Source organism: Leucopleurus acutus (assembly GCF_964270905.1).
Source record: "Leucopleurus acutus genome assembly, chromosome: 1".
NCBI classification, from domain to species: domain Eukaryota; kingdom Metazoa; phylum Chordata; class Mammalia; order Artiodactyla; family Delphinidae; genus Leucopleurus; species Leucopleurus acutus.
This window is the reverse complement of record NC_139142.1, coordinates 90624439-90649518: the sequence shown is the minus strand read 5'-3', so window position 1 is coordinate 90649518 and position 25080 is coordinate 90624439. Positions and strand designations below refer to the sequence as shown.

At 40.7% G+C, this 25080-nt stretch overlaps 1 protein-coding gene across 2 annotated transcripts in view; it reads left to right on the top strand.

Moving 5' to 3' along the window:
• The window catches only part of FBN1 (fibrillin 1), a gene marked incomplete at both ends in the record, with an annotated part of 252338 nt that overhangs the window by 158058 nt on the left and 69200 nt on the right, over nt 1-25080 (top strand). For both annotated transcript variants that reach the window (XM_082841143.1, XM_082841142.1), the window contains 14 exons: nt 666-791; nt 2816-3043; nt 4749-4874; nt 4994-5122; nt 5928-6053; nt 6157-6282; nt 7448-7570; nt 8855-8980; nt 10968-11093; nt 19045-19167; nt 19319-19441; nt 20888-21013; nt 22794-22916; nt 24667-24789. In XM_082841143.1, coding sequence (XP_082697269.1) covers nt 666-791; nt 2816-3043; nt 4749-4874; nt 4994-5122; nt 5928-6053; nt 6157-6282; nt 7448-7570; nt 8855-8980; nt 10968-11093; nt 19045-19167; nt 19319-19441; nt 20888-21013; nt 22794-22916; nt 24667-24789 — 1854 coding nt within the window. The remainder of the gene's footprint in view (nt 1-665; nt 792-2815; nt 3044-4748; nt 4875-4993; nt 5123-5927; nt 6054-6156; nt 6283-7447; nt 7571-8854; nt 8981-10967; nt 11094-19044; nt 19168-19318; nt 19442-20887; nt 21014-22793; nt 22917-24666; nt 24790-25080) is intronic.

Sequence of the window (25080 nt, the reverse complement as noted above, 5' to 3'; positions counted from 1 at the left end):
ATAATGCTCTCCATTAAGCAAACTGGGAAGGACTAGTACATTTGAGACAGATGCAATGAATGATGAATGAATGAACATGAGCATCTTCCACCACTCAAGCTGGGACCACCAAGGCTTTCACAGAACAGCCTGAGACCATTGCTGAGTTAGAACTAGATACACACTTTCTTGGGATGTCTCAGCACTTCTCAAAGGAGACTCTTGACTGGCCCCACATATTCCTCAATGATGGATTTTTTTTCTATGCTCATCTTCAAGCTACTTCTTCTTTGCTAGTTTGGAAGACCAGGCTTCTCTACTCACTTGCAGCCCTCTGGTCTCATAAAGCTAATTGTACGGCCCCTGGGAGCCTTACCTGAGATGTCTATAGTACCCAGACCTGTCCCCAAGAACTCCCACCAGCTCCGTGTCTTTACAACTCAAAAATTACTCCCTGAGACTGATGGAGAAACTGTTATATCTTTGGTAATAGGTGGGTTCAGTCTGGTTGCTTTTCAAACATCCCAGAAATTCTACATGAATTATTTGGAGGCAAACTAGTTTTGTAAACTTATCAGGTTTAAAATGATATTTTCAGTTGTGGTAATAATATGACTCCATGAATGGAATGAAGTAGAATGATGTTATACAGATATATTAACTTCATGCTTTTTTTTCCTTCATAGATATAGATGAATGTGAAGTGTTCCCAGGAGTATGCAAAAATGGCTTATGTGTTAACTCTAAGGGATCGTTTAAGTGTCAGTGTCCCAGTGGGATGACTTTGGATGCCACAGGGAGGATTTGCCTAGGTAAATACTGTTCATTATTTTTCTAATGAATATTTCTTAATGATTATTAAAAACTCAGTTAACAAGATAGAGCTGAATATTTGGTTCTAAGTACAGACACACACACACATCCCAAATTCAGCATTTCTATTAGGATGCATTGTGGTTTCCTTGGCAAATAGCCTTCCTGACTCAGCTCTTTATTAATTCTTTATAAAAAGAGTAGAGAACATGTCAGTGAAGAGGAACTTTAGTTCTTTAGAATAATAACTGTGATGGATAACAATAGAGCCCTTAAATCTGCCCTCCATGGGCCATGGACAGAGAATTCTAGGTGACTGCTAAGTAGAACACTTTTGCTTAATTGGAAACTGTAGCCTTAGCCTGCTAGGCAGGGCTGCTGTAAGCCAGAAGGACAGGTCTTTGCAGGAAACTCTTGTGGGTATCAGGAGTGAAGAGTGTAACAGCCTGAGGAGTGAACCTGAGGGAACAAAAGCTGTTGTCAATATCAGCCATGATGAGATTCTCCATGACGACTGCTAGAACCCAAGTGACAATGATGTGGAAGAGACTGTACACCAAACCCTGAATTCTTAGAAAGCTGCCCTGTGGACTCACAGTGGCAGCAGATTTGAGATCCCACAGTCATGCTTGCGGGGTCTTAGGCTTATTCTGGTGTTACTCCTATGGCTTCTGACTGCCAGGAATATGTCCTTTGGATCACTGGTTTCAGAGTCCGTGACTCTGGAAGTGATGCTCAGCTATGTTGTATATCTGAAACCACTCTGAAGAGCATCTTTAGTGAAGGACCACTGTAGGTGGTTGAAAGAGTGGCATGCAGTTAAGGGATTTGCGTCCTTTATGAATTAGGATTAATCAGCCTTTAAATATAAAACTTTATGGTTTATAATGTAAGCAATACAGAATAGAAAAGCTGGAATTCAGAGGCTAGAGTCTTTTCATAACTATGGATGTCAGTTAATCCTATTCTGAGTCTCAGCCTCTTTGTTTAGGAGGTATCAGCATGTAATGAGAACGCTTTTCCAGGTTCTTCAGTTGAAACATGCTCCAGTGTTTAGTTTAGGATTCATTTTGAAATTAACCATCTTAATTAATAGAGGCAACCCAGATGTGACGTTGCTCAGAAGGCTTCAGTAGCTTTCTAACGTTAAAGGAAGCTCACACTCCCACAAGTATCCAGAAGAATGTGCACAAAAGCACATGTTGAGGTGAAAGAAATACTTGAGAAGACGAGTGGATGGCTTTTCTTTGCTGTTTTTTCCTCTTTAATGACAAGTAGGGCAGTCCTCATTTCAGAGTTTACTATTCCACCTCTCCAAAAATGAAGTGGCTCTGAGAAAAAGGTGCTGGTGCTAGCTGAGATGTTCTCCAACAATAAAGACTGCAGTTGGCTTTCAGCTAGGGAGACGTCAAGACATCATGAAGTGCATGCACTGGTAATAGGCAAAGGGAGAAAATAGGTACAGGGAGAAAACATCTCCCAAAAGAGCATTGCAGGATTTCTTTGAATACTGCTCCTTATGTAGAATTATCAGAAAAGAACTAGAGTTCAAAGGATACTTGCCACAAGAAGAGGTGCACATAAGTAAGAGCTGCCAGCTAAGAGTCTTTATTAAGAAGGAAAACCGGGCTTCCCTGGTGGCGCAGTGGTTGAGAGTCCGCCTGCCCATGCAGGGGACGCGGGTTCGTGCCCCGGTCCGGGAAGATCCCACGTGCCGCGGAGCGGCTGGGCCCGTGAGCCATGGCCGCTGAGCCTGTGCGTCTAGAGCCTGTGCTCCACAACGGGAGAGGCCACAACAGTGAGAGGCCCGCGTACCGTAAAAAAAAAAAAAAAAAAAAAAAAAGAAGAAGGAAAACCCACCACCAAGCCTAGGTTCCTTGGAGGGAAAAAAATTAATTTCAGTCAATAAGTTTGTAGTAAATCGTTATGTGTCCTGTGCTTTGCCTAACACAACGTTGGCAGTTGGCGGCAGTGAGAACAGAGCAGCTCTCCTCAGCTAACCTCCGTTCGTTCCCTCTGGCAGATATCCGCCTGGAAACCTGCTTCCTGGGGTACGAGGATGAGGAGTGCACCTTGCCCGTGGTTGGCCGCCACCGCATGGACGCCTGCTGCTGCTCCGTCGGGGCAGCCTGGGGGACCGAGGAGTGCGAGGAGTGTCCCCTGAGGAACACACCTGAGTACGAGGAACTCTGTCCCAGAGGACCCGGATTCGCCACAAAAGAAATTACAAATGGAAAGCCTTTCTTCAAAGGTACAGTGGTTTCAGTGGTTGATTACTCTTCTGTTAGGTCAAAAGGATGCATTTTCAGGAGCACAGAGTTCTACTGACAGAATTACAATGCATGTCATCAATGTGGTCATCCATGGATCATTTCAGCGTGCCTTCTTTGATTTCTGAATTGTATACGGCAAAATGTTCACTCTGTCACGGATTTTCTTTTTCTACATCTCAGGACTTCCTGAGTCCCTTGCCTCTCCCGTGTAGTCACTGTTAAGCATTAAATAGATTTTAATACTATCCTAAAGCTAAGCATAAACGAAAGAAAAAGCTTCTTGGGAGATGTTTATGCCATCTACTAAAGCCCTAGAGGTAACCTTTATCTGCTGGTTTGAAGCATCCAAGTCACTGTGGTCCACCTGACTATGGATAATGGTGTGAGAGACCCGGTGACAGGTCCTCTTTGTCCAAATACAGCAAAATTCATTCCTATGCCAAACACTCCAGTGACTTATATTTCAAATTTTATTTTCTTATGCTATAATATAAAACCCATGTAAAAAAAAAAAAAAGGAAGTTACAGATTTGATCTAATTCCAAAATTGAGTTAACTTCTTATGCACAATGATACAGACCTTGTTTACTTCAGCATATGGAAAAATCATAATTGGTTTCTCAGAATTCCGATTATTCAGGGAGGCCCAGCTTATGTTCTCAGTATAGAGTTTTGTGTCGGTTGCCCATTGTGTCTGGACCTACTTATTATACTTCATAACTAAATGAATTTCTAAAAATGGGAAATGAGTATATAAATATCACTTAATTATCCTTATATTAAAAAGTGTAGACTTTTTTTCTACTGAGCATTTGGTTCAAGAAGTCCTGGGGTTAAAATTGTACTGTCTAGAGAGACAGTTTCTAGACGGCCCTCTAAAATGTCTCTTAAGTAAATTCAAAGGAACTTGGATGATTTGCTTACAAAAGCTGTGGCAATCCATTACCGCAGAAGGACTAGATGTTCTTGAGATTTAATCTGCCAGTTCTGTATCTCATGACATTAGGTAGAAATGAACTTGTATTTCTCGAGCTCTAGGTCTTGCTTTAGAAAGGCCCCTAAAAGGGGAAACTCAGATTACTCAAATTACATGTTACATATGCAGTCTTCAAGAAACTCTTGTACATATTAATTATATTAACGCAAACTTCATATTAATTGAGAAAATATTTTAAATTAGTACACATTATTTGAGAACATGTTTTAAATAGTATATGTCACTTGTAAGGAGTTAAAATTATAAATGGCATCTCCTTTGAAATTCTTATTTTTAGGTATTAAAAAAAAGCATCAGAAAGCTAAGGGAATATCTCATTCCACTACATACTCAATTGCTTGCTGTAGGACAATATATTTGAAAATCTTCCACCTGCCTTACATATAGACACTAGTGGTTTAGAATTTCTTATTCTTTCATTCGGAAAATAGTTCAGCGTTTGGTGTGTGCTGGGCTTTTAGAAGTCCAAATAAACCCACTCTTTACTTCTTCAATAATGCTTTCTAAAATGTAGAAGTTTAAAAGTCTAGGTCTGTTTACAAAGTCCTATTTCTCATGGATCATCATCACACATTTTTTAAAATGAGTATGACCAAGACCCTCTAACTTCCTGGGTTTAAAATGGGGTGTTGAGATCTCCTAATTGGTCACTTATGGACTTTTCCCACATTTAATTTTCCTTGAAGACATCAATGAGTGCAAGATGATTCCCACCCTCTGCACCCATGGCAAGTGCAGAAACACCATCGGCAGCTTCAAGTGCAGGTGTGACAGTGGCTTTGCTCTGGATTCTGAAGAAAGGAACTGCACAGGTCAGTGAAGGGGCTCACCCTGGAGGGATACCCTCTGGAACTCTTGGTCTTAAACATGTTGCCACAAGAAGTAAAGCTATCCTGAGGCTCATCTGCTGCCACTTGCTGCTTTTGTGCAGACATCGATGAATGCCGCATCTCTCCCGACCTCTGTGGCCGAGGCCAGTGCGTGAACACCCCCGGGGACTTTGAGTGCAAGTGCGATGAAGGCTACGAAAGTGGATTCATGATGATGAAGAACTGCATGGGTGAGTGCGTGACCATTTGATCAGCCCAGGGAAGAAACATTCCAAGAAGCTTTGGTGACTCATCGCCTATGTCGGTTCTTCCTGCTCCCCCAGTGCGCTGGTCTCCTGACCAGTGAGTCACGCATTGGACTGTGGCAGAGGGAGACTGACATGTGGAAGGAATGAGGGAATTCATGCTCTGGGGCAGCGGGTGGCCTCGGACACCAGGTATGGGTCCCTGAGAAGTGAGTTTAACACCTGGAATAGACACCCCAGGGAAGAGAGAACAATTCAAACATAAGCTGTATTAGGGGTCACGTTCTAGGGTTTCTGTTCATCATTTTTAGCAAAGGAGATTGATTAAGATAGTTTCATTAGATCAGGTTCCCTAGCAACAGGACTGAGATGGGGGTATTTTTTGAGGGGGTGCTCTTAGGAGGAACCTGTAAGGAAGTGAGGGAAGCAGCTTAGGGCAGGGGAAGAAGAGAAGCAAGTTGTTCGACTGGATTTTAGGTTTAACCTGATCCCACAGGGGCCTTGGAGTGTGAAGAGTACCCGAGGGCTGTCCCACCTCGAGGCCAGGAGGCTGAGATTTTATACTCCCACGTCAGTTCAAGCAGTTATTGGCCATGGGCAGCCCCCAGCATGGGAGCGGGGTGTAATTTCTCACCTCCCGGGCATTTCTGAGTGAGGTGGATAGCGGTTCTCCAACAAGGACACCTGCGAGCCATTAGCAGCAACTGGGCAATGAGTGCACTGGCCTGGTCGTGGGGCCCTGGCAGGACGACCACCCACAGCTTCAACAGGGGTCATTTCCACTTTGCAGATATTGACGAGTGTCAGAGAGATCCTCTGCTGTGCCGAGGAGGCGTGTGCCTAAACACCGAGGGAAGTTACCGCTGTGAATGTCCTCCTGGCCATCAGCTGTCCCCCAACATCTCAGCATGTATAGGTAAGGAGGAAGACCACTTACCTGCCGGCAGTCGTTCGGCCCACACCCCTGCCAGAGTCCGAGGCTTACGGCGGGGTGCTTGGTATTCTCATCTTCTATACAGACATCAACGAGTGTGAACTGAGCGCGCACCTCTGCCCCCACGGCCGCTGCGTGAACCTCATAGGGAAGTACCAGTGTGCCTGCAACCCCGGCTACCACTCCACCCCCGACAGGCTGTTTTGTGTTGGTAAGTTCTGTTTGGTATGTTATTTATTTTCTTTAGTCTCTTTCGAGTTCTGTTTCCATCGCTAGTTACTTTTACTTAATCTTTCCTGTTTTTCTGGAGGGAAAGGTCTTCTCATGGTGGCTCACGATCTTTGGATCTCACCTCCCCCATCTGTTTAAAGAACCAATTCAGTGAAGGCTGTACAGTGTTTTAGCTCTAGCAAGTATAATTTGACCCATGCTGCTTTGACTAGTGAACGGTAGCACACGCTTTGTTTCTGCCTATGCACACCCAGGCACATCAGCCAGTGATTACTAAGTACCGCCTGAAATAAACGCAGCCTGGTGAGTGCCGGGAGGAAGACAGAAAGCTTAGGGTGTGATCTCCACCCTTAGGTGGTTTGGAGCAGCTCAGAGATTCCAAAGAATAATTATTGGGAAGAAGACCATAGCATGTTTATAGCTTACAATGCACTAGAGGCCAAGTCTGGCAGTCCTTAAAAATGAGGTTTTGTGGGACAAGCGTTTTGCTTTGTGGCTGGCCCTTAGGAGGTTTAGTTGTGCTGGGAAGAGCGGCACAGAAAGTCCCATGGCTTTAGAGTCAAAGTGAAACTTTGTAGAAACAGCCAGTTTTTTGCCTGGTTTGAGGTATACCCCATGTGGAACTGCCAAGTCTCACATGGTTTCTACCCAGAATCATAAATCAGCCCAAATTCTTCTGAAGCATGGCTCAGGACAACTCAGAACTCCAGCTCAGGTCCTTGAAAAGGACTGGAACCTCAGCCAAACTGAATGTCAAGTTTGTAACGGAATCTGTGACCCAGAGAATTTCACCCACGTGCCTACTGTTGTCCCTAAGATATGTTCTAGCGCCCAGCACTTCTCCTGCATTGTGTGTGGCACACCATACGTTGTGTTCATCTGACTCCCCAAGTGCAGTATAAATATTATGAAGGCAGGGAGAGTGTCCATCTCATTCCCTGTTAGATTCTCATCTGTAGCACATAGTAGGTGTAGTTAATATTTGTGGAAGGAACCAAACAATGCAGTGACTTGCAGTTGCCCTGGGATGCTTGTATAATTTTGTATTTTGTTTTATTTATTTGACCCACACGTACCTGGAAACTTCAGACATGTGCCATCATCACAAACACAGAGGAAGGTGATATTATTTTCCTTTTTCTTAGACATCGATGAATGCAGCATAATGAACGGTGGCTGTGAGACCTTCTGCACAAACTCTGAAGGTAGCTATGAATGCAGCTGTCAGCCAGGATTCGCACTAATGCCTGATCAGAGGTCCTGCACTGGTAAGTCAGTTTTAGCTTCCTGGGAACTCTCTCACTAACAGGTCCCTCCCTATGTGGAGTGGTTCAGGCTTTGGAGTCAGACAGTCCTGAATTCAAAGCTTTGTTTTGTCACTTTTTTGGCTGTGCGTCCTCAATGAAGATCTTTGGCATCTGATCCCTCATCTATAAAAGGGGGCTCAGACTGCCCGTGTGGAAGAGTATGTCCAGCACTCAGCACAGGACCTGGCGCATGCTCAATAAGTGGAATATAAAATACATTGTCTTGATTGATCAGAGTTTTGAAGAATCTGATCTCATGGCCTATTTCAGTGCTACTCGGGGTGTGTACCTTGGACGGGCAGCCTCAGTACCACCTGAGAAAGTGCTAGAAATGCAACATCTCAGGCCCCACCCCAGACCTACTGAATCCGAAACTCCTACGGGGGCATCTCAGTAGTCTGTTTGCACAAGCCTTCCAAGTAATTTTGGATTTGTGCTAAAATGTGAGAACTGCTGGTCTCATTTACACTGCCTGTTGTACCACATGGGCTAGAAGAGCCATGTAGTCAGCCGGAGATGGGAAATGAAGTGGGTAATGTGGATTTTAATTTTGGCTCAGGTTAAGAAGAAAACTTAGGTGTAGGAACCAAAGTTATTTTACTGGACCTAGTAAAATCTACGTTAAAAGCCCTAGATATAAATTTAGCTATAAAAATTAAATTTTGAAAATCTAAGCAGATATGCTTATTTCAAGCATTTTTTACCTTAAAATATCTGTAAAACAGCAAATAATGGACATTAGGCATTTAAATTTGACAATCAGAAAAATAAGACTCATAATCATTTTTGAATGATAAATTTGTATCGGAGATAAAAGTGTCAATTAAATGGTGGTCTTTTTTTTTCTTCTTGAGTTTGCACTTTACCTAAACGTTTATTACATTTTATTAAAATTTTATTACATATGTAGTACTAGTAGTAGCTAATTTATTGAACACTTAGTATGTGTTCAAGTACTTGTGTTCACAAGTACTGATGTGCATTTTTTTTTTTTTTAATGATGGTCTTTTAAGTGCATGTGGGCCTCCATCCTGAACTGTATGTTATAAATCTTGAAAATGGTTCTCCCCTTGTTTACCCAAGATAACCTGATGGCGTAGTTTATGTAAAGTGTCATTTGGATTTCAGAGCTAACAGTCTTAAGCGAGCAGGCTGAAGTTACTTGACTTGGGTCACTTAACTTTTGCATCAATGATTAATGGAACCCTATCAACAACATGCCATTGTTGGTTTTATTCTCTGCAGACATTGATGAGTGTGAAGATAACCCCAATATCTGTGATGGTGGTCAGTGTACAAACATACCTGGAGAGTACAGGTGCTTGTGTTATGATGGATTCATGGCATCTGAAGACATGAAGACTTGTGTAGGTAAGCAAAAAAGACAGAATTTTCCAATTTGCTAGTTATTCACAAGCACTGTTAAATTACATTAAGATTTGTTTGGGTAGTGAATAGATCCTAAGGGAAAAGTAAGAATATTTAGGAGCATAATACTAATAATAATCCCAAGCTAGCACTCCAAAAAGCAACTTTCTTGTGACTGTGATATGATGCTCTTGTCAGATATGTTGTATGGACTGAGCTAACCATTGGTCAACTCCAGTGACCAAAAGACATTTCTTTTATGTCTATGCATTATTTCTGTCCACTTAACCCTCCTTTTGCTGTGACTAGAGTTTAGGCTTTTAAATTGTTTGCTTAAGGCAAGCAAAACTTTTTTCTGACAAGAATGCAATAAATCCTAGAATGGATTGTTTTGGAGAGTTTCTATTGCTGTCTTCAAATCTGTCAGACTTTTTAATATAATACCTAATCTGCCTTTAATCCCATTTAGTATATTTTTAATCTCAGACATTGCAGTTTTCACCTCTAAAAGTTTGATTTGGGTCTTTTTTTTTGATATCTTCTGTGTCTCTACTTAATATGTCCAATCATTTCTCTAGCTTTTTAAATACAGGAATACAGTTATAATAACAGTTTTAATGTCCTTGTCTACTAATTCTATCACCTGTGTCCATTCTGGATCATTTCAATAAATTGACTTTCCTCTTCCTTATGGGCCATATTTTCCTCCATCATTGAATGCCTGGTAATTTTTGCTTGGATGCCAGACATTATAAATTTTGCCTTACTAGGTTCTGAATATTTTTGTATTCCGAAGCTTTATTTTGGAACATAGTTATTTGGAAACAGATCGGTTCTTTCAAAGTCTTGCTTTGAAGCTTTTAAGCAGCAGTTAGGGTAGGGCTAATTTTCTCTATTGCTGAGGCAAGATCCTTCTGGACACTCTACTCACTTGCCTGTGAATTACAAGGTTTTCCAGTCTGGCTGGTAGGAGAAGGCACAATTCCACGCCTTCTGGGAACTCTGATGATTGTTCCCTCTAATTCTTTTGGATGGTGCTTCCTCCAGATTCGAGAGTTTCCTTACATGAATATACTGATCACTACTCATCTGGGTGCTTGACTGGGACCCTCTGCAGATCTCTGGAGTTCTCTCTCCTTCTCTCTCTCTGTACATCTCTTTTCTGTCCTTTACTCAGCCCTATGAACTCTAGCTACCTTGGCCTTCCCCCTCACCTCTTCGACTCATGGACATTTCCTGGTTCCATCTGTCATCCCCCTCCCTATGCCATTGCCTTAAAACTCTCCCTACACAGTAATCTGGGGCATTTGTAGAACCCACCTAGTTTGTTTTTTCTCTCAGGGATCATTGTTTTTTGTTGCCTGTATCGTCCTTTCTTGTTGTTGGTATTTTAGGTGAGAAGGTAAATTTGGTTCCTATTACTCCATCTTGGCCAGAAGCAAGAGTCTAGAATTGAAATTTTTAAAATCACATCCCATTTGTGTCTTTCAGAAACTCTTACCGAATATTTGTGAAGTCCTAGAAATTAAAGTGAATGTCATAAAAAAAGATAATTTTTAAGTTGGGAAAGAAGTGAAGTTTGTAACTCTCTGCGCTAAGACTACTAGTTTATCTATCTTTTCTTTTAAGATATGGAACTAAAATGTTGGCATCATGCAGTCTGAATTAAAATTTTCATCTTGCAACGGAATATGCTGTTTGAAAAAGTTTTCTAGACTGTGACATAAACAGGCTCTATCCCCAACCTCGAGTCAGTCAGTTTATTTGATTACTTGACCTCCTGCTTGTGGCCCAGATAAAAAGCAGGTCTGCAGGGTTAGCCTTCAATGTAGGACGCAAATGTGAATTGGGCTATGTAAATATACTTTTTTTTTGAGTGAAAACATTTCATCTTTTCTATTTGTTTGTCATAGTTGCTTTATCTCAGGGGAAATTTTTCAGTGATATCAAACAAATGGTTATATGTATTAATAATATCTGTATTTTACAGATGTCAATGAATGTGATCTGAATCCAAATATCTGCCTAAGTGGAACCTGTGAAAACACTAAAGGCTCATTTATCTGCCACTGTGATATGGGATATTCAGGCAAGAAAGGAAAAACTGGCTGTACAGGTATGTTTTTTCAAATTGAACAATAAAACCATAAGTGGCTAAGAGATTGCTACCATAATTATAGATTAACATAAGTTTTAAAACTTAATATTTTAATTGCATTTTGTATAGTATTTTTTTCATTAACTTAGCCTGCACGTCTCTGAAATTTGTCATACTTTAGATTGGATCTAAGATGAGGTTTTTTCCCCTTTACCTGTGAAAAAAAGGCATATGAGATAAATTACCACCATAAATAACACTATAAATATCAACATTTTATGAGGTTAAAGTAACATTTTTATATCAAAGTAGTTAATGTGCTAACTACCAAACATATCCCTCTATTAAAGCAGACCTTTCCCAATCGCCTCCATTGCCACCCCTTTCATTTAAGGTTTGATAAGTGAAATTACTTTTTAAAGAAACACATCCTATTGTAAAGCAATTATACTCCAATAAAGATGTGGAAAAACAAACCCAACACATCCTACAATTCATATATTTCATCAAGTCTCATCAGTCTTCTAGTTTCCTAAATTAATGTGCTTTTGTTCGATTAAGTTGCTTTAGCCCTAATTAGTCTTTATTCGTGGGACTTAGCAAATCTCATGAAGTGAGAATTAAACCATTAATTTTGCTTGTTTAATACCAATAGCACATAAGAAGGTCTTTTCACAATATTTGTAGGAGATTATTCTGTTAAACATCAAATGGAAGCAGTCACTCTGAGTGAATGCTGTTCTTTCTAAGTGTTTAATTGATGTTTTCATACTTGAGGCAGTGATGCTTAGTACATGGAACAATAAAGTTTTACTGTAGTTACCTATAGTAATAAAACAGATTATGGCCTATAACATAATTTAAAACATAATGGAGACCATGGTGGGCTTGAATTAGGTAACTGCATCATTTCTTTACAAATAATAGACTTCAATTTCAAAAGCCAGTTTGGCAAGCCATTGTGACTTAAAACAAACGTTAAAATATTTGAAGATTGGCAGTGTGGTACAGGTACAGATAGATCCTTTTCTTAATTATATCAGCGTTTTTCAAGAAAGTTCCCAATATATGCATTATCATTTTAAACTGTTCAGTTATGCAACGTTTCAAATACAGATATAGACATCACCAATAAATTACTATTAGTTCAAAAATGACAGATTCTAGCCAAATTATAGAAAGCATGTAGCTAGAATGCTTTCATGCTCACTATATTAGTCTTCATATGAAGCATGTCTAGGGGTCCATTCTGATAAATGGCACAGAGTTTAAAATCTCTAGTCCTCATGTGGTCTCTGGGGTACAAATGATGCTTATATCAGCATATCTGTGGTTCAAGATATATTTTTAGCTTTCATTAAAAATATAGGACTTAGGGTATAAGGGGTGTTGGCCTGGTAGTAATGCAGGGGAAAGTCGGACAGTTCTATATTGCATTTTACCTAATAGAGGCTAATACCGTTGTTCGGCAAGGTTGAACTCACTGCAAGTCAATCCAGAGAACCGTGATTCTTATGAAGGGAGAAGTTAATCTAATGGGACAGTCTTCATTCCCTATAAGAAACAGATCTCTAGAATTTCATGCTCCAGATTCCCGCTAACAGAGGCATGTGCAGAGGCTGACTGTTTTAGGCCTCTTATCATGAAGAAAGCTTAAATTTTCATGCAACATTAATATCATTTTGGGTACATGAGGAATAATGCATGTAATGCCCTTGGCACAGTGCTTGGCCTACAGTAGCTGGTCAGTAAATAGTAGCTATTGTTGTCCTTATAAAATGAGACACATAGACACAGTGTCTAGAAGCCATTTTAATTAAAACCATAACTTCTAGTCTAGCAAAATTCTGTACTCCTATTTACTGATATGCTTGAAATCAGTTTAGAGAAGGAAAATCTTACTCTGTATCTTAAAAGGCTTGTTTTTCATAATTGAGTTTGCACAGATACTAAGACTATAGTGACGAGAGCTGTGTACTCCACATTAGATGAGATGACACCAGTTTTACATTAAGAACAGCAGTCTTTTAGTAAATTACATGAACAGAAACATGGATTTGAAGTCCAAGAAATATTCTGTAGCTTTCCCCAAAGGCCGACATCCCCCTTCCCACTTCTAAACTATAGCCTAAAATGATTTTTCAATTGCATAAAATTCAGCTAGTACTGTAGGAAGAAGAATTGAATTTCATGGTCCTTTTGATATCATGGTAGCATGGTATGTGATATTCTCATGTAAAGGAGTAGACCTCTGGATTTTATTCCTAGTCCTTTTCCTGGTTCATGAGCTTGAAGAAATCACCAGGGTGCTCCATAGTTATGCAAGTGTTCCCCTTGGGTAAGCAGCCCTGCAGTGAAGTATGGAAGGAGAGGGTGTATTAGGGCAGGAAGAAAAAGAGGTTCTCTGTAAATCCTGCTACTAACAACCAAGGGTATCACATTTGATTGGAAATGACTTACACAAACAGGAATTGGCAGCAAGTTTGGTATACTCAAAAACAAGTTTTAAAAAATCTGAGCCAGAATGTTTTTTGAATCCCATGTAACTAGGGCTCTTTTAGCCTGCTTTTCGTTTAAAATTTGTGTCACTCACAACTTAGAATGCCATCAGGTTACCTTGGTGATAGTATGTTAAAGACAAGTGTTTATAATGTCCCAGGCAACTAATGTAAATAGAGATATGCATCTTGCTTAATGGGATAAGCAAGGCTTACAACAAATAACAGTGAAGAACAGACCTGGAAATATGTTTTAATGACAGACAAGAGAAATAGATCTACTTCTATTTCCGTACATATATAATATGTATACATACATATCATATGTACACATATATTTTAATGAGTACCTTGTAAGGGAATTATAAAAATATGTATGCTATTTCATAGGGAGGAACTTTGTTTCACAAGAACTTAAGAAATGTCCTCTGGGTTCCATTACAGCTTTGTCTAAATATTTCAGCTCCCTTGTCATTACTGATTGTTTCCATTTTAACAAATAAACATGTTTTTTCCCCCCAATCACTTTAGCAGTGTTCAGAATCCACCCACTGACTTACATTCCCAGCCCACACAGATGTTAAGTGTTTCTTTTTTCTCCTTAAGCTTTGTTCAAATCGTGGACATGGCTGAGGGGAACGTTCAATTGAATGAAGGGAGAATGGACATTTTCCTGTAACCTAGAACACATCTCTTCTATCCCTGGCTTAAGGGGGCTGGATTACAGTTTTCCTGTGGCCCACACATACAAGGCTTCTGATGCCCATTCTACATAATTGTCATCAGACAACAAACTGAAAGAAGAAAAACTAGGTTGCCGCTAGGTGCCATCCTTGGTGCGTCCTGGCTTTCTCATGCTGATCTGTAAGAATGCACCTACCATCACGTGCTCGCTCGCTCAGTCAGTGAGTAAGGCATACGATGAAAATCAGGATTGTTTTCATTTAAAACAGCAGGATTGCTGGGCAACTCCATTTCTCAATCGTTCAGCTTTTCATACAAGACATGTTGCTGTGGGTATAGTCCATGAGGGAGAATCACGTACTTCAAAACCACCAGCACTCAGTGAAAATTTGCCCTCATTTCCTTCCAGCCCCTTATCATTGCTAATTGTTCTCCACTGGCTGTCAGCCTGTGAAAACTCTGTGGGTGTTCAGTTAAATAGTCGTGGCTCAAATTTGGGTCCAAACTGAAAAATCCAAGTAGCCTTCACGTTTGGCCTCTCCATTCACCCTAACACCCTCTTCCCCAACGCCTCACCAAGGAGATGCCACAGTGTGCCAGCCCTGCTGGACTAGGGTTCTCGTGACTGGTGCCCAGATGGCAGGAAGGCAGGCGTTTGTGTGGGTGACACAGCCTGTCCCGCCATGACTGTCAGAGGAAGCCAGAGCAGCTCAGAGCACAATCTCTTTCTCGAATGTCAGATTCAAGTGGAACACACCCAGAACCTGTGCGTGGGGTCTGCTCAGACCACACCCTTGCCCTTCACGAGAGCCATGCAAGTAGGACCTTTGAGTCTCTGTGAGGGAGCTTTGGTGGGGTGAAGGAGGTTGCAGTGTCAGCCCTAAATTTGAATTTCTTTGCTTTGCTTGGCGTGTGCTTAATCTTAAAAAGGAATTTTCTGTCTGGAGCAAACTTGTGGGGGAAAGAGAACATTTGTACAGAAAGAGATGTTCTTGGCAAGCGTGTGCTATGTTTCCCTCACATTATTGAAGAGTGGAGTGTTTGAATATGGTGTTTTTGTTTGGTTGTTTCCCTTATGGCTCAGTTTCCCCTTCTGTTTGCTTTTATAACGAAGTACAGTCTTAGGCCCAAGTCTGCCGTGGAAACAATTAATGAATAATGGTGTGTACACGCACACACACACGTGAAGAAACCTTTTATTCAGAGGTGCCTTTAGACATTATGACCAAGTCTTTCTGATTCACTTGTGACATACCAAGTGAATTACATAGTGTAAGCCATTGAGATAATGACTTATACAAAGATTCACAAAATGGAAAATTGAATATGGGCACCTGAATCACTCTTCCCTCCTATTCCAAAGCCCACGATACACGGCCTCTTGCAAATATAATTTATTTTCACCCTGAAAACACTGTGGTAAAACGGCAAATATTTTCTTGAATTAGAAATTTATGTTCATATATTATTCATGATGACAAAAAGGAGGGAGACTCTCCTTTTAAAAAACAATAGTTATCTTCTTAATTGCGAGATTAAATATGGAAGGTAAGAAACCCACATGAAAATAAGAGTATCTTTGGACATTAGAAAATTGAAAAGAAAAAGATGACAGGATTACTAGATTGACAGGCTACGATCACCTCTGAAAACTGTACTTAGTAGAAAAGATTAGTGACTATTTCTATAAGTCTGTTAATACCGCCAAGATTTTGAAAGCAGACCTTTAATCAGGACTTAGAATAAAGTCCTGATGTGACTAAAGAAATCAGTTTGATTAGGCAGCTGTGGCTCAAGACAAAGAGCCCCAAACGGGATGGGAAACTGGGTTCCAGGTGCTTCTGGCTCTTCCCCTCACTGACCTGGGGGCCCTGACAAGTTCCCATGCCTTTGGGGACCTCTGTTGCCTTCTCTGAGAAACCGAACGTTAGGAAAGTCAAATTCTAAGGTCTCTGCACTTAGAAAATTCCTTGATTCTTGAACATCTAGAGGTGTCATCACTTAGGCAATCGAAAGTCATTGTTTCTACCTAACTCAGAGATCAGGACAAACAAAGGAGGGACGTTACGGCAGCACACTGCAAGAGCGGCGCTTTGCATCATTAACTCCGAGGGGAGTGATTATCTGAGGAAGAAAGAAGTGTCTGTGGCCCTGCCTGGGAGCCCTTAGGTCAGGCTTCCTTTCTTGAATTCCCTGCCTATTTACCACTATTATCCCCGGGCTGGCCTTCCTCCTCATTTCCTTGGAATGTGCCGTGCTCAATTAGTCCGTTGATTAAAGCTCCCAGTCACAAGTTTAAAGCTGCCCGGTATGTGCTTCCCTTGACCTGCCTTAATAACTCAGTAGGTTCATGTGGCTGCCAAGGTTACATTAAAATTCACCTACACAATACGTTGTAACTGTAAGAACATTCTTCTAGGCGTGTTTTCATTTTATACTTATTAGTGATATTGCAAAATATTCTTGCAGGAAAAATAACATTATTTTATTTTGTGTTTGCTCTGGAAGTTATAACAAAGCCAAAGATCTCAGGACCATTTCAGAACTTCAGAGGGAACATTTGGCCAACACCATGTTTCCAAACACTTTCAAATCAGTTAATTGGGCTTCTTAAGTAAACAAAAGGGTAAACATAAGTTGCTTGCCCAGTTTAGTTTTCATGTCACTATTCAAGCGATCACTGAAAATTCTTGCAACATTTCACATGCCAAGATTTACCTTCTTAACCTAAGTTTTATGTTAGACATTGGTTGCCATACAGAATCATCGTATCCATACTTGGGAGTTCTTGTTCTTAGTTAATGAAAAAGTTGGTTATGAGGTTAAGTGCCTGTCTTTCGTTATGAAATAGATCAATTTCGGGAAATAAGATTCTGGTACCAATTCCAATAATGATCACCAACTCCCTGTCTTACAGTTCAACTCAATTCTGACAGCCACCTACCTGAAGATAGTGTCAGATTCCACAGGTTAAGGACTCAGTCCCATAAAATTGTCCACACTTCAGATGCCAGTCGCAAGTCTAGGTTGTCTGTTATGAGTGCTTCTGACCAGTTGGCTGTAAACCAAAGGTTCCCACCACCTCCTTGAACTTGATTAATTTGCTAGAGTGGCTCACAGAACTCAAGAAACCAGTTTACTCGTTAGATGTATCAGTTTACTATAAAAGAGTATAACTCAGAACAGCCAGATGGAAGAGATGCATAGGGCAAGGTATGGGGAGATGGCACAGAGCTTCCATGCCACCTCTGAGCAAGCCATTCTCCCCAGATCCTCACTGTTCACCAACCTGGAAGCTGTCCAAACCCTATCTTTTGGGGTTTTTCTAGAGGCTTTATGACAGAGGCACGATTGATTAAATCATTGACCTTTGGTGACTGATTCAACCTATAGCCCCTCTGCTCTCCCTAGAGGTAGGGGGTGGGACTGAGAATTCCACCTCTCTAATCATGCCTCTGGTTCTCTTGGCAACCAGCCCCCATCCTTAAGTGCTTTCCAAACGTCACCTCATTAACATAACAAAAGACACCTTTTCCGCTCTCAGCACTTAGGAAATCCCAAGGGTTTTAGGAGTTCTGTGCCAGAAACAGGACAAAGACCAAATATACACTTCTTGTTATAAATCACAATATCAGAGGAAACAAAACATATTTTACTTTATAATTTATAGTCTCTTTTTTTTAATTAAATTTTATTGGAGTATAGTTGCTTCACAGCGTTGTGTTAGCTTCTACTGCGCAGCAAAATGAATCAGCCATACATATACATATATCCCCTCCCTTTTGGATTTCCCTCCCATTTAGGACACCACAGTGCATTAAGTAGAGTTCCCTGTGCTATACAGTATGTTCCCCTCAGGTACCTATTTTATACATAGTATCAGTAGTGTATATGTGTCAATCCCAATCTCCCAATTTCCTCCAACCCTGCCCCTTTCCCCCTTGGTATCCATACATTTGTTCTCTACATACATTCTCTTCTATAATGCTTTTATATTATAGAATCTATCTTGGCTAAATTTGGAAATGGAATTTTGAAGAATGGAGAATTTTTGAGAATTTGAAGTCTTTTAGCAATGTGGCCCTAATCTGGTTCTCCCTTTACTGAAAAATCTCTCTTGAATTGACTTGAGTTTTACAGGAAATATGCAAGAAGGCTTGGGTCCCAAAGCGCTGGCTAGAGAAAAGATAGTTCACACACTGCCTTAAGGAATATTCTCTGCAAATGCTTGAATTAGCAATACCTAAAGTAAAACTTTTATAGAAATAAAGCGTGATTAAATAACACGGTGTTTTACATTTAAGAATAAAATATATTTAGTGTACAGAATATGACTGAAAAAGTTTTCTAACATGCCAACAACATTGTATTCCTTTATATGAGATATGAAAGCAATGTGCATCATTTCTCTATAGTTGATTTAATAAAAATATTGGGAATAGAAACAAATGACCATGAGCATTAATAGGATAGAATGTTAGGCAACTCACTTTTTAAGATCTTCAACTGGAAGGAGCTTCATTTTGTTTTGCAGTGGCTGGACACTTACATTAAAATAATGGAAAATAATTAGAGTTAACAACAACAAGTAGCAGTATGTTGTTCTTTATAAATTGAGATTTAAATCTGTTCAATTTATGTAGCTTATACATGTGGATGCTAAACCAATCTATGTTATACTGTGAGAAATGTGAAAGCAAGTCAACTTTTGGATATTGCTAAGTTATTTAAAAGACCCAAAAGGCATCTTTGCTAAACTTTGTTTAAACCACTGGTTATTTTTCCAGACATCAATGAATGTGAAATTGGAGCACACAACTGCGACAGACATGCTGTATGTACCAACACGGCAGGAAGCTTCAAATGTAGCTGCAGCCCCGGGTGGATTGGAGATGGCATTAAGTGCACTGGTGGGTTGGAAAATAACAAACTGCTTCTCATGAACTGCATGGATTATAAATATGAAAATATCAGCTCTGTAAAGAAAAATTTAATTTGTGTTTTACTGATTTTAAATGTCACATTTTCTGTTCATAATGATGTGTGACCTCTTTCCTTGAGATCTGGACGAATGCTCCAATGGAACCCACATGTGCAGCCAACATGCAGACTGCAAGAATACCATGGGCTCTTACCGCTGCCTCTGCAAGGAAGGATACACAGGCGATGGCTTCACTTGTACAGGTAGGCTCGTGTTGGAAACAGCTGTGTAAACGGCAGTCAGAAAAGCAAGGTGCTCGACGTCTTTCAAACCATCAATTCTTTTCTGAAGGCTGGGTCAGTTATAGACAACTTGGAACAGAAAATATTGGTTATTTGAAACGACATTCCTGTGGAATGGAAATTTGTAGCCGACGCAATTAGGGAGACCTCAGAAACTAAATATATATTTACATAGATGTATATATAGTTATATAGTTGATATATGTGTCACTGTATGTAATGATGTCATGAGTTTAAAATAAATCACACTTCCTTTCATAACCCTTAGCCTTTATATTTTTGTGCCTGTTTCTCACTGCTGGCTCGTTTTCCATATTAAAACCAAGTGTGAACTTGCTGGAGGAACCTACGTGAGGAAAAGAAATTAGACATTCTGGATCAGATCAACAGCATATATTTTTCTTCCACTTGCCATCATTGTTATCATTCCACATTAGTATAAGTGAGAATTTCATAACTGCCTTGAAAGGAATCCATTCACTTCCAGTTTTACAATATGTTAATGACATTTTCTTCTCAGTGCTAATGAACAGTCATAGAATTAATGTGAACTATTACATACATTTAAATATGTATGATTAGAAACATGATTATAAAGAAATGATATATACACTTATCATGACCATGTATATACAGACAGCACTTTTTAAGTCAGGGCATTGGTATTAATAAGATATTGAGGTACATTTTTCATTGGCCGTTAGGTAGCATAGAAGCTCATAGGACCTGCAGCATCAGTTTATCCTGAGTACTCTGCTCACAAGAAGTCATTTAAACGTAAAAGGGGCTGAGGGCCAGTAAGTGATTCATCTGGATTTTGTTTTAGCTCACTAAAAGTTTTATCATACTTGAAATTGTTTTTGCTTAACCCAGTGAAGTTCTGTCATCATAAACTTCCCATTGCTTTTTAGAAAATATTCCAAGTTTCGTGTACCAGGCATGTATGGTTCATGTGTTTGATATTTAACACCTGTGCTTAGTAGCAAAACTCAGAAGAGATTAAGCAGGAATTTTTGGTCTCCTCTATAGTTGCTCTTCTAGGTCTTTTGCTGCCCATCTGAGCAGAGCCTGAAGCTCGAGAATCAGGCACAACCATGACGTGTTATTTCCTGTCATGGATGTGTCCTCACATTGATGATCCTGCTTGCAAAAGTCTTAGTGTGAATGATCTGTTTGACTTACTACCGATTAGCGATAATTGAGCATTCAGGATTCTGTATCTGAACCCCATGTTGACTATATATTCAATATTAGTATTCAGAAGAGAAAATTGAGTTTAATGTGTCCAGTAGAAATTATGATGAAATGCCGCTACCCTCAGGAAGCTGACAATTATAAAAGTTGTTGGACCTGAGGAATCAGAAAACTAACTAAGGAAGAGTAACTTGTGTTTCTTTCTGGCTGTAGATCTTGATGAGTGCTCTGAGAATCTGAATCTGTGTGGCAATGGCCAGTGCCTCAACGCCCCGGGAGGATATCGCTGTGAATGTGACATGGGCTTTGTGCCCAGTGCTGACGGGAAAGCCTGTGAAGGTAAGTGCCTTGCAGGGCCTGATGAGATCAGCTTATTTAAACATTCCTGATGCCTTTCATTTGTTTGTTTTTTACACCAAGTTGTGTTTTGGCTTCCCATCTAACCTGGTCAGTTCAGTTTGTGGAGGGATTGGGTCTCCAGCGGGACCATTGCTCTTTGTGTAGAGAAAATCTCAGCTATTTGGCCATAAACTGCACATCCAGCCTTGGCCAGATGATTTGCAAGAGTACACCCATCAGTCATAGGAGAATGGGGATAACCAAGTCAATGCAACATATTCATCCCCATTGCTGGTGGAAAGAGCTCAAAGTGCTGGTGCCCTGATAGTGAAGGAGTCTTTTCAAATATGGAAACACAGTCTTTAATCTCTGCTATGGTTTTCTAGAACCATATGTTCTAGAAACATATGTTTCTAGAAATAAAGGCTTTAAAATAACAGAGTGGATAGTCTTGTCTGTAGGTAGAACAATGTCCTGGCTATGGTCTCCAAATATCTAATACGTATGAACGTGGAACAGTCTTGCAAATCCACTTAGTAAGGAACCCCTAGGGATGATGCCATACGTCAAGATGTCTCGCAGCGTAAGGCTCCATCTTCCTGAGAAGTGTTGGTCAGACAGGAAGAGTCCTGAGAGCCTGTTGGCTGAGGATGGATCCCACTAAGAAACACAGGATTCTTCTCTTTACCCACACTTGTCAAATTGAAGCACATTATCCCTCATTGAGAAGAATTAGTGACCACAGTGAACTGAAAAAATTTCAGTAGAAATAAACACATGGTAACGATTGACAGTAGAGGTTTAAACAAGACCCTGATTAATGTCTTAACTAATCGTTGTTGCTTGTTACTAGGACATTAACTCAAAGTCAGTCGTTAGCTGTGACATGAATACTAATTCCCTCATATAGTTCTGTGTAAATACTTTTCTTTGTCATGGAACCATTGGATGTTCTTTATACAGTTTATATGAAATAGGCAGAGTTTGATATAAAATTCCTCCGAGGCAAGAAACTAATTATGCTCTTGATCATGTGCCTAATGCCTTGTTTACTTCTGTTACTGTGAACATCCAAGGAAAACAGGTACTGTGCTACCTCTGGGAGCGGAAATAGGCACAGTGAAAGTTTTGCTTCCCTTAATGCTATAAGGGAATGTTTTGTTTGTTTGTTTGTTCGTAATATAAATCATCACTGGCAGAGTGTTCATGGCTATTAAAAGCCAGTCTCAAGGCTGCAGATGTGCCTGCCTGCCAATTACACAAGCGGCATGTTAATGTGAGGCAGGGACAGAGGCCTGCAAAAAGCCTCCGCAGGTTTTAGATCTCCATCAACAACTGCAGACACACACCACGGTACTAGGAACACAGAGGACTATAAAAACTGATGATAAAAGTTACCACAAAGCCTTTGTGGTTCTTAAACTTTTAACTCACAACAAAAACAGTGAACGTATAGATAAGAACAACCAAAGAATTCAGTCTAAGTTGGCTTGTTTGGCTCTTAGCGATGTGGAGCTACGTAAAACACCATAATGAGATACATATATATAAAATGCTTAGCCCACTGCTTGGCATGTAATAGGGGCTGAGAAAAGGGAAGTTCTCACCTAGGAGACTTCCTTACAGATGACAGATATCTGAAAGTCTACAGGAGAAGGACCTAGGTCGATGTCGCATAGTCTTCATTTTCTTAATAGTAACATCATTTGCCTAATTACATCAGGCAGTTTCTTTAGCAAAAAAATAATTTAATTTCTCCCCCCTTTCCTCCTTTCCCAAGATATTGACGAGTGCTCTCTTCCAAACATTTGTGTTTTCGGAACCTGCCACAACCTCCCTGGCCTGTTCCGCTGTGAGTGTGAGATCGGCTACGAACTGGACAGAAGCGGGGGGAACTGCACAGGTAAGGCATCTATTTGCATGGAAATCTGCTCCCAGGCGTCCCAGGGGACCCAGCTGTTGGGGCCTTGCGGGATCGCACAGGGATATTCGCAGAGTCACGAAAGAAAAGCAGGGATGAAGAAGCATTAGGAATCACAGAGTAAATTCCTTCAGACCTGGAACTGATTAGATATGAGCATGCAGAGGAAAAAGTTGAAGAGAGTTGAAGGTGCAGAGTTAGTAGCCTAGAATCAAGCTCATGGCTACAGAGGCATGTTCCGGGCCTGCCGTTCCTTTTCTCCTTGGGCACATTTTTGGAGAGTTTCCTTTTGAAGCCTGTGCCCTGGGATCATGGGTTTTGCCTTGAACGTCTCTGCTGCGACACCCACTCCTTCCGAGCCCTGGCCTGTTGGTGGTCACCAGAGAACGCGGTACCTAGAAGTCAACCGCCCATTTCTAGTGTGTCGATCGTTTTCTTGTAGAGCAAAGAACTCTTCAGGAACATTAAGAAAAAAAAAATTAGAAAAGCCGTAGCGGACACTCTGTAGATCCTCATTGGTTGATCTCGGCACTGAGTTAAGACTTTGAGAGCCATTTTCAGTTCTCCACCCTAGCGTTCCCTTCGATTCAGGATACTAAGGAAATAAGTTCCATTCTGTACGGGCTCAGGATTTCAAGAAAACCCTAATTTTTCCAGCTGCCTAAACAAGCCGTGACTCAGTGGCTCTCCAGTTATGACCACCTCCCTGAAATTGCTCAGGGCTAAGGTATTCTTGCCCAAGCACACCTACTTCTCTTGGTTTGTCACAAAAACTATTATGACACCAAGCCGGCCTCTAGCACACAGCAGGAAGTCACCTCTCCACTGCCATGCCTCCTCCTCAGTTCTCCAAATCACCACCAGCACCATTCTACCCACCCTGATTCCTGTTAGTCTATCCTGTCCCTCTAAGGTCACATGCGATTTGAGCAAAAGAATTTTCCACAGTGGAACCTCCAAGAGGGTTACCAGGTCCGAACAGGAGGACCGGAGCAGGAAGTATCATCCTCATTTCCCAGTCTCTTCTCTCTGAATCAGCGTGTCTGTTCTTGAATATTTTACAAGTATTCAAAATAGACAAAAGGATTGCACGGGGGTGGAATTCGCCAAAACCCATGTCTTAAATATCTGGAATTCTGTACATGTTTTTGGAACAGAAACTGAAAGGGAAATATTCAACCCAGCATCAGTGATGGGAGAGAGACTCTCAGCAGGCCTGCAGAAACACGCTAAGCCCCGTGTGTGTGTGTTCGTGCTTGCGCTCAGCTGTACTGCGGCAAGCACGCCCAGCGGGGGAGGCAGCAGAAGTCGCCTGCAACTGACGGTTCCCTGGGACATCTTGCTCTCATTTGATAAAATAACAAGCTGCACATATTAAATATATTTTCTTAAAACCTGTGTCTGAAGTTTTGGTTGACCGAGGTCACAGTAGTGTTTTGCTTTCAGTTACCTTCACTGAAATATTTTTCCTAGTTCCAAAGTTATATTTTCTCCTGATGACAAATTTGAATGCTAAATGTGTTCCAGGGGGAAAAAGACCAAAGACTATGACATATTTCCTTCCTGAGGGGTTTTATTTCAGAAGTGGAAGACTATATTTCTAGGGGTAATTACAACTGGAAACTCTTAAAAATTCTAGTTGGGAGCGCTAGATTTGGTGCTACCGTTTTATGGTGATGCCTTCCCCGCGTTGGCTCGGGTGATAACTCTGCCCCTTGCTGTTTGGTTTTAGACGTTAATGAATGTCTGGATCCAACCACGTGTATCAGTGGGAACTGTGTCAACACCCCAGGCAGCTATACCTGTGATTGTCCACCCGATTTTGAGCTGAATCCAACTCGAGTTGGCTGTGTTGGTAAGATCTTAAAAACTTTTCAGAGAAACATACTGTTTGTTATTTTTAAAGCAACATTGAACGTTGCATCCTCAAATTTTTAAAAAGTAATCGTATAAGAATTTAAACATTTCCTAAATATGGTTTATACTTTCAGGTCCTTGTCTCTAGGTAAATTCCCAGTATATGTGTTTGGGCACTTTTTAGTTTCTTAGTAAATTATGGTGATTAAACAGTTTTTTGGAAGTGGGTTTGAATTTTCAACCCTTACGCAGAAAGACTTTGCCTGACGCTTTTTTGTTTGTATATGGT